This window comes from Drosophila ananassae, chromosome 3R, assembly GCF_017639315.1.
Source record: "Drosophila ananassae strain 14024-0371.13 chromosome 3R, ASM1763931v2, whole genome shotgun sequence".
NCBI lineage: Eukaryota > Metazoa > Arthropoda > Insecta > Diptera > Drosophilidae > Drosophila > Drosophila ananassae.
The window spans coordinates 3,103,950-3,113,765 of NC_057930.1; the positions used below are offsets into that span (position 1 = coordinate 3,103,950).

The following is a 9,816-nucleotide window of genomic DNA, read 5'->3' on the forward strand; positions in this document are numbered from 1 at the left end:
ACTTTAAGCGTTACATAGACTTTGTTTGATCCCAAAAATTTGATCAAGCAATATATGGCTTTGCCCATTTCTAGTAAACAAATTTTTTATACCCAAAATATTTTTCCCCTTCTCCAAAACGATCGAAACACATGAGATTATTTATTAACAGGATTCCGTAACATAAGATTCAAATATATTAGATTTTATTTACTCTAAAAAGCGTTACTCTAAAACGTACTTTCAACGTTACATTTTCAACATTATAATAATTCGCTTAAATGCTACTTATTTGTATTCCATTATAAATTCTTAACCCACACTTTTTATTGAATTATCTGATCAGATTTAAATGTCGATTTTAAAATTATTCCCTTCGCCAAAGCCGGAATTTATGGACTGATATACTGTCAGTCAGAATCATTGACGGTTTTTTTTCCTTTTTTTTGCTGCTTGAAGTATTTTCGGCTTCGACCAATCTTCCTAAATAAAAAATAAATACATTTAATATATTTATATTATGTATCTATGCCACCAACCTCGCTGGAATTATCATCCGATGAATATATTGTTTTAAACGATTTCGTTATTCTTTTTATTTGTTGTGCTGTGATTATTTGCATCCTTCTTGCTGATAGGTTGTTTACGCCCACGTCCACTGCCCCCCCGACGACCAACAGCGGCGGTTTCATCTTCAGCAGCCAATGCAAAAAGATCACAAAATTGTTTCTGTGGAAGAAATAGTTTCCTGAATCCATTAAAAATTTTATTACACAGGCCGCCAAAAAAATTTTTTTTACTCAACAATAACATCAGTCTCTTTTATAATTCATATCGTATACCAATTTTTATGAATTATATTAAAAATTTATTATAATGATTTTATTAAAAAGAAAAAAATAAGATCATGTTTTGATAACAGGGACAACAAGTAAGAGATGAGTTAAAAATAATTTAAACCGAAAACAGAAAAAAACAAGCAAGGAAAACTAGCTTCGGGCGGAGCCGAAATTTATATACCCTTGCACCTTGTTGAAGTCGCAGTCCGGTAGGTGGCGCCACGCATCTATATTATTAGATATATAGCGGATCGCATATAGTCGGCCGATCCTTATCAAATTTGGCATATCGAATTATTTTACCCAAAGAGGAGCCCATTGAAACTCCCATCCTTCTAACTTGAAAACCAACGAAGTTATAGCATTTCCGATCAATCAGTTATAAGGCAGCTATAGGATATAGACGACCGATCCTTACGAAAGACTTTTGAAAATATGATATTAAAAACTCCAATTTAATTCCATAGGAAAATGTTTGGGGAAAAATCATAGAAGACTAAAAATTAATGTAGAAAATCTGAGATTTTAACTTTGGATGAGTATTCCAAAGAATGGTAACTGCTAGATACCATTTTTTAATTTAAGTTGGTACACATGCATTTCAAGTGATATGAAACAATGATGGTCATCTTCATTACACGGCCTACATAATTCAATATATGGTAAAATTTGATCAATTTGAATTGGGTGATAGAACAAACGTTTCTGGACTTTTGTTCAGGGGAGCTTAAAGGTTATGGAGCAGGTGAAATTATGTGTGGAGATTTTTTTGCTGTTGTCCTGTGTATTTATTAAGATTCCTGTTTGATAATGAAGTTCTCTTAAGGATCTCGGCCAACTAGTTTTGCGACAAATATCAGAATCGATTTATTTCTAACATAAAAGACAAGTTTAGTTTAGTTAGTTAGTTTTTGTTTCTTGTTAACTAATTTAACTATAGTGTTCACATAAAAATCACATAACATCACATCAGAACAGAAATATTCTCAGGCATTCTATAGGATTTGGATAGGTCTAATGTATAAGGTCACAAAAAAAGGTCCCAAACAATATGCACAAGCTTTTAGAGTCTAACGTCAGAAAATTCGCAGTAAAATTTTATTCAGCTATGTTTGGTGGCGTAGTGCCCGCAATGCAGCATTTTCGGACGAAAACTTTATGTTTTCTTCACAGCTGATATTCCAAGAGAAAGTCAACTCACAACATCACTCTTTTCAGATGACACTTCTTAGCCGCTCCTGATACCCTACTGAAGCACTTTCCTACTTAGCCCTTCCATCCTGTCAATGGTGTGAAGTGTTGAAGTGTGTCCCCCCAATACTAAATAAAATCGTCCTTGGGAGTACATCTCACAAAGAAGAAACACACGACGCAGGCATATCATGTCCAAGGGAACAAAGCCAATACAAAGTCATGCTATGGGCCTATGCCTCCCTGAGCAATGTCAAATTATTGTTAGTTTTATTTTAAGAGAATATTAAACACATATATTATTAATAGATTACAGCAAAGTAAATTTTTTAGATAAGATTACAAAAAGTGGAAAACAATGCGGAGTCAAAGAGAATATACAACTTATAAAGACGGTTGTAGGTAGTCAGTCGTATTTATTAAGGGGTTAGGTGTGTGTGGCGGTTTAAAAAAATCGATTTTTTTTTATTTTTTTATAAAATTCTACAGAGTCTTGAGCATATTCTCTCTATTTTTAAGTCGATTCGAATAAAAGTTTTGGAGATACAGTCCTGTAAAGGTGGACGCTCTAAGTCAGGTGTAGGCAGAGCGCAAACTTTAAGCGCGTTTTTCTCAAAACTGTGTTTTTGAAGTCGGTTGTCAAGATTTCTAGGAAACTACTCAACCGATCTTGATAAATTTTTGCACAGGCCTTTGAGATACATACAATTATCTAGAACTTGAACGAAGGATTTTTTTTCGTCGATAACTATTTAAAAAAAAAAACAAGAAAAGAAAGATAACTTCGGGCGGAACCGAAGTTTATATACCCTTGCAGTTGAGTCGCAGTCCGCTAGGTGGCGCCACGCATCTTATATTATTAGATATATAGCGGATCGTATATAGTTGGCCGATCCTTATGAAATTTGGCATATCATATAAGTTGGCCCAAATTAGAATGCACAGAAAGTCCCATCCTTCTAACTTGAAAAACAACGAAGTTATAGCATTTCCGATCAATCAGTTATATGGCAACTATAGGATATAGTCGGCCGATCCTTATGAAATTTGACAAATCAGATTGTTTTTCCCAAAATAGAATCTGTACCAAATCCCATCTTTCTAATTTAAAAAACACCAAAGTTATGCCAATTTCGATCGTTCTATGACATCTATAGGATATAGTCGGCCGATCCTTATAAATTTTGTACATAAGATATTTTGGTCAAATATAACATGTGTGGAAAGTCCAACCCCTCTAACTTAAAAAACACCAAAGTTATGGCATTTCTGATCAATCAGTTATATGGCTGCTATAGGATATAGTCGACCGATCCCGGCCGTTCCGACTTGTATACTGCCTGCAAAGAAAAGAAGGATGTGTGCAAAGTTTCCAACTCGATAGCTTTAAAACTGAGAGGACTAGTTTGCGTAGAACAGACAGACGGACATGCTCATATCGACTCAGGAGGTGATCCTGATCAAGAATATATATACATTATATAGTCGGAGACAGTCTTCTTCACTGCGTTGCACACTTTTGACCAAAACTATAATACCATTGCAAGGTTATAAAAATGTTGAAAAATGTTTACCAAAATTTTAATTTTTTTGCAAAAAGGAGTCCGAAAAACCCCATTTCCACTTGCTCTTTCCACGCGAAAGCACCTTTTTTCCAAGGGGTCATGGGAAATGACGTCTCAATGGCTGACTGTTTAATATTTTTTCTGATAATTTCCCAAATTCTACTTTAAATATGTATATTAAATTTATATTTTTTTTATATAAAGAATGAGAAGTTGCAACAAAATTTTTCATTCTTTATATATCTTTATATTATTTCATTCTTATACAAAATTTTTTTGCCAATACTCTCTATTCATTTCTACTATACATAAAAAATAAAATTCAAATAATAAGTTTCTTATGTCTAATATTATTTAAAAAAAAAAAAGTTAAATAATAATGAAATCATCTTCGACTTCTTAGCCAATTTTCTTCGACTTTAGCCGTGTGCTTGGGGTTCCATCTTGTTGAAAAATGATTTCTTCAATGGGGTAAGCACATTTGCCCCCGAAGTCTGGGACATTGGTCTCCAAAATTTTAGAATAATGTTCCATGCTGTCCACTCACTTACATGCTTGTTTATGGTGAAAATATTGTTATGTTATTGTTAAATGCATTCTGGTGCACATGAAAAAGGAGCATTGGCAAAATGTAATTTTTGCGATAAATAAATTTTTACCACTTTTCTAACACTTTGAACTCAGAAGTGACAAACATGTGCTCGCCACTGTATATTCTTAATCAACATCACCTCCTGAGTTGAGGTGAAACTACCATATATCTGAAGGATCAGAAGAGACCACAACTTTGGAGTTTTTGAGATAGAAGTTCGGCCTTTTTTTTTAAATTGATCAATGGATTCAACGTAATTTCGGCTCTGACAATTATATAGTTATGAGAATAATAAATATGATTTTTGTTGTACTTGGGTTGGAACTTGTGAAATTAATCGGTCGATTTTTGTCTAACGGCTTGTGTTGTCTTTGTATATTTACCTTTGTGCTCTCATTACTGTGGGAATAAGCTGATTGCAAAGCTCGTTGCATCATATCGTGAACATAAAGTCCAGTCCCTGTTCCGTGCCTACAGCTTCTTCTAAAATATTCTAAATGGTTTAATACCTATATCAAATATTTAAGAAAAAATATTTTAATATAAAGTATTTTAAACTTGTCATAGAACTCACTTGGTCAGCCGAAGGTGTGTTATTTTGTAGTCGAGTTACTTTTAGATGGTCTTTTCCTCTTGTTTGGAGAAGAATTAGGATATTTTGATGTTAACAGAGAAGCAATTATTTCAGAAAGCTTTTCTTCATATTGTTGGCACCAAATCTTTAACAAGATACAAATTTACGCTTTAAAAAAAAATTAATTATAAACAGTGTTCACCTTAAGGCAGAGGTAACGAATGGATCGCCTCTAGATTTTGAATCTCTGCAAAGAATGAGTCGTATTATTTCAATGTTTGGTTCTTCATTTTTTAAAAGTAATAAAAAATTGCTTAGTGCTTCTGGGTGATTTGCAGATTCCAATTCAGGTAACAAATCCTGTAGCAATAAGAAGATATTAAAATTTTTTCTTATATTTTACAAATACACACCTGTATAAATTTAAGGGGAACGTCATGCGCTTGAATAAGTTTCCATAAACAAAACTGTTCATATGTTTCAAACTCAAAACTCTCTCTAATACAATCAATAATCCCGTCATTTTTGATAATGTAAGTTTGCCTTGAGCAACAGAATATATTATATCCCTCAAATTTTTGGCATCTATACATCTTAACGTGACTCTTAACAGATCAGTGTTATTAATAACTATAGACTTAAATTCTCTATATATATCTGGAAGGAGCCATAAGTATATATTTGTATTTTCCTTTTCGAGTAAATCCAGGTCTCGAACTAAACAATCACCAATTTTTTCATCGGTTGCATCGCATATTTGTCGGTAAATTGATGTTTTAAATTGATAGGATTGTTGCGAATTTTTTCGTGTTTGAAGCTTACAATATATTTTCAAAAAGTATAAAGCAAGTATCCGGTTTCAGGAATACTTTCACATATTTCCGACATAAGTGTTTGAAATGGTTTTTTGCTTTTATCATCATTTTCATAAAGGAAGCGAAATAACCCATAGAGAGGATAGCTGATACTCTTAGCTAAATACTTTTCGTCGGTTTTACTTTCAGAGAATATATTATGCAGTGGAAGAGTTTCGCGAAGAATTATTAGTGAATTTGATATAACATAGGTTAACTGAAAATCCTCAAATGCAGACGCTGGTAAAGACCGAAATCTTTAAGAAATTCCTCCCATGCAAATGAGTTTCGCTTTGTGAGAAATGCTTCAAATGATTCAGCTATTGCTTCAGCCAACTCAACTTTTGGCTTTTCTTTTAAACGAACCTGCAAACAAAAAAAATCGAGATTTAGTTGAACAAGTATCTTATTATATACCTTGGACAGTGGTAAATCATCATCGTCATCTGTATTTTCTTCATTTTTATGCATGGCTCTCATATTATCGATGTCAGAATCACTGAAGACACTTGCATTTTCTTGATCCGGCGACATAGGTTCTTTGCTTTCCTGCTCTACTATAGGTGTCGAAGAACAGTTATTAGATAAGCCTGTTCCAACTAGATCTATGTATTCTGCAATAAAAATTTTGTAAATTTGATAACGTAAACGAATAATATAACAAACCATGAAATATTTTTTGTTCAGACTCTTTTTTACAAACAGAAGACGGAATTGAGGGTGGTAGCCGTATATATGGTTTGGCTTATATTTGTACTGGGCGACACAAATTCACGGAAGTTTTCTCTTATTAAATTACGTAGTTCTCTGTCAAGTTTTGGTGATTCAAAAAGAGGTTGCAAGTTTGGTATAACCTGGAAACAGTGGTTAATATTTGAATATCTTAAATGAATTTTGTATACCTGTTTGTCAAGGATAAGTTTTAATGAATTGTAAACGCCCCATCCGTATTTTATCTTCATAATTCACATAAAAATTTTTGGTAATACGACACAAAAAATCCAAAAGCGTGCTGCTGACAAATGGATGATTTCTAATGGAGTGATACATTACAAGTATTCCGGGTTCTATGTTCATAATGTTATCTTTGGTGGGATCAAAAAATAGCCAATCATAAAACAATGATAACTTAGCATTGGCAGATGCTATCGGGTTTGTGCATGAGGATATAAGCCAGCCAATGATTGCCCAACGAGGAATAATATCGGAACATAACATATCGTTAGTTGGATGGATAACATTTATAATAAATCTTATAAGATCTGAGCGTAAGCTATGAGACTCGGGTGTTGCGAAATATTTTTTCCTGAAACCAATCTTGGTATCTTTTTTGATTTCCAAACTTCACAGATGAGGCCAAAAAGCTTATTTTTCGTTCCATCTCTGGCAAAAGACGACCATTGCAAAAATCTTCGGCTCGTCCGGATTTGTAATAAGTGCCAAATACCATTAATGTTGGGTGTAGGTTTTTGGATTATAAAGAATATCACGCCACAATTGTTCGAATTCTGGAATGCGGGCTACGTTCTGCAAGAGACTTTTTTAATAATAAAAATAAAATAATTAATAAAAATGTAAAAATATGCACGGACAGAAAAGAAAATATATAAAGCAGTGGTCGGGCACCACTATAATCATAGCATATTCATATAATCATCGTAGAAATAAATTCCTGAAACCTTTTTGTACCATTGCCAGCATACCCCTCTATTCTAAAATTGGTCCAAAAGTGTCCAACGCAGTAAAATTAAAAATATCTGACTCTATGAAATATACATATTTTTGACGAGGATGACCCCCGATATAAGCATGTCCGACTTTGTGTCTATCTGTTTCGCGAACTAGACTCTCAGTTTTGAAGCTATCCACCTCAAACTTTGCACAGTTCGACTATATCATATAGCTGCCAAATAAACTGATTCATCGGAATGGCAACATCGGTTTTTTTAAGTTAGAAGGATGAGACTTTCTACGGATTCCATTTGGAGCAAACTAATCTGATCTATCAAATTTCATAAGGATCGACCGAATCCTTATCCTATATCCTATATCTGCCATATAACTATACGATCGAATGTGACACTTCGGTATATTTTAATATAAATGGTTGGGACTTTCAATTGATTCCATTTTTGGTCTAAAATTTTATTGGTTATGAAAAATTTGTTTGGGGCAGCTTTAAAAAATAATTTTACTTCTTTTTACCTAAGCTGAAATAATTTTTAAATACTTAATTATTTCGCATGGAAAACGTTTCAAATGTTTCCAGTTAACAGAGAAATAACAAATACTTTCATGGAAAGTTCACAAATCAGAAATATAAAATAAATAATAAAAGTTATAATTTAAAATGATTCTAGATATCGAAAACTGCATGATTTAATTATGAAATTAGATGTTTTTCCTTCAAATTACTGGCCACATTTCATAGTTTTTCCCAATTTTCTTGCTTAACGCGATGCATTGTTTTCCACCAATCGTTTGAAAACAAAAAATCGTTAAAGATTGATAGCTGGTTTGATAGCTTGATAGCTTGATTCTGGTAAAATGTAATGATCGTGCAGAAAAAATGTCAGAAAATATATTTTATTCTTTTTAACCGTACGAATGTACCGTTGGAGAGACCCTGGATATGCCCATATGTATGTTTTATTCAAATGTATAAAGTTTTGCATGGCTTATCCGGATTTACGGAACTATGTCGCTTAAAAATGATTTTTCCACTGTTACGTCGCCTAAAAAATATAACTAAGAATTTTTTATGCAAAATTTATGAATGAACACAAAAGGTATTTTTCTAGACTAGTTTAAATCTAAGAAAATCCGATATAAAGAACATGAGATACCACACTTTTATCACAAGACCTCTGTAAAATTAAATATTCATTTACCGAACAAAATCTCTCCCTAAAGGTATTATGTCTTGAAAACGATCCCGTATTAGAGATATAGTAAACTTCACTTCTTTTTGACGAAGAGCCATGAGAGCAGGATTAGCATGGTCTTCAATAAGGCGCACATAGCTGTAAACAGCAGATTGAACAAGAAATGGGTTTCCTTCTAACCATGTTCTGTATTCGATAAATATGTCCAGTAGGCTTTCAATTAGAAATAAATTTTTATGAGAAGAGTCCCCGCCACCGGCTTGACGTAAACAGTTCCAGATTACATTTTCGACACTGAGAACTTGGTGCTTGACGAATTCGCGCAGCACCCAAATTAATTGCCTGCGAGCTATGTCTGTTAGCTTGGCATACTTCTCAGCGACTAATAAGGTAAGATTCGCAACAATCACATTCATTCCATCTCTAGAAACGAGAGTTATATCGCGATAAGTTTTAGGAGCCATTGCCGGATCGGTTAAAATGATGTACAAAAATCCAATCGAAATCTCTTCATGTTGTTTTTCTTTGCATACGAGTTGCGACAATAAGTCGTGCATATCCTTATCACTAAGTCCTCCAACTTGCTGCTGCAAATGGCAATAGGAACGCTCAAATTTCTGAAAAAATAATATTTTATTAATAATAATTAATAAAAAAAAATAATAATTTTAAACAAAACACTTCTTTACCTCCTCAATATCATCTTTACAGTCGACGGCTGTGCAAACAAACAACTTTGAGACGGGAGCAGTGTTCTTTGGCTGCTGTTGCTCCATTTGAAAATTTAATTTTAATTTCGCTTTTGGGATTTTCTAATCGTGTCTTTAAATGTTTTTTCATTACCCAAATAAAATAAATAAGATAAAGAACAGTTTATTATTGTCAATATATTTAATGTACATAAAATAAATGTTTTATAAAAAAATATGGATTCCCTGATTAGTGTGGCCAGCAAAACGAAACAACAACATCCTAAAGTATAATGTTTTTATCGCAGAGAGTATAATATCAAAGTACTTCAGTTCCTGAATATTTTTACGTTTTACGTTTTTTAACGCCGCACCTAGGGCCAGAGATCCGATTTTTAGACGAAAATTAAAGTTTTAGACCTAGGTCAAATTTGGTTCATATGATAGTGTGGATGCGCTTAAAAAAATATATATAAGTTTCAGACCGATTTGACCTAGCCGCCCATATGATATACGTTTCCTCTTAATGATACTTTTACGGTACTAAATAATGCTAGCACTCGTTAAATTCAACATATGTTTTTAATTAATTTTTTAATACTTAACCTTAATATTAATAAGAAAAAAATGAGAATTCAAAACGACTAT

General features: G+C 33.0%; 1 protein-coding gene across 1 annotated transcript; it reads right to left on the reverse strand.

Moving 5' to 3' along the window:
* Positions 1–163: 163 nt before the first annotated feature.
* LOC6498924 (integrator complex subunit 3 homolog) lies at positions 164–9,471 on the reverse strand. The gene is given in 21 exon segments (XM_044716002.1): positions 164–462; positions 519–554; positions 556–708; positions 4,550–4,675; positions 4,741–4,770; positions 4,772–4,884; positions 4,941–5,100; positions 5,154–5,269; positions 5,272–5,586; positions 5,589–5,846; positions 5,849–5,960; positions 6,012–6,208; positions 6,261–6,322; positions 6,324–6,448; positions 6,497–6,535; positions 6,537–6,896; positions 6,898–6,990; positions 6,992–7,049; positions 7,051–7,131; positions 8,486–9,096; positions 9,169–9,471. Coding segments are annotated over 21 exon segments (3,195 nt in total). The 5' UTR covers positions 9,256–9,471; the 3' UTR covers positions 164–399.
* Positions 9,472–9,816: the final 345 nt, after the last annotated feature.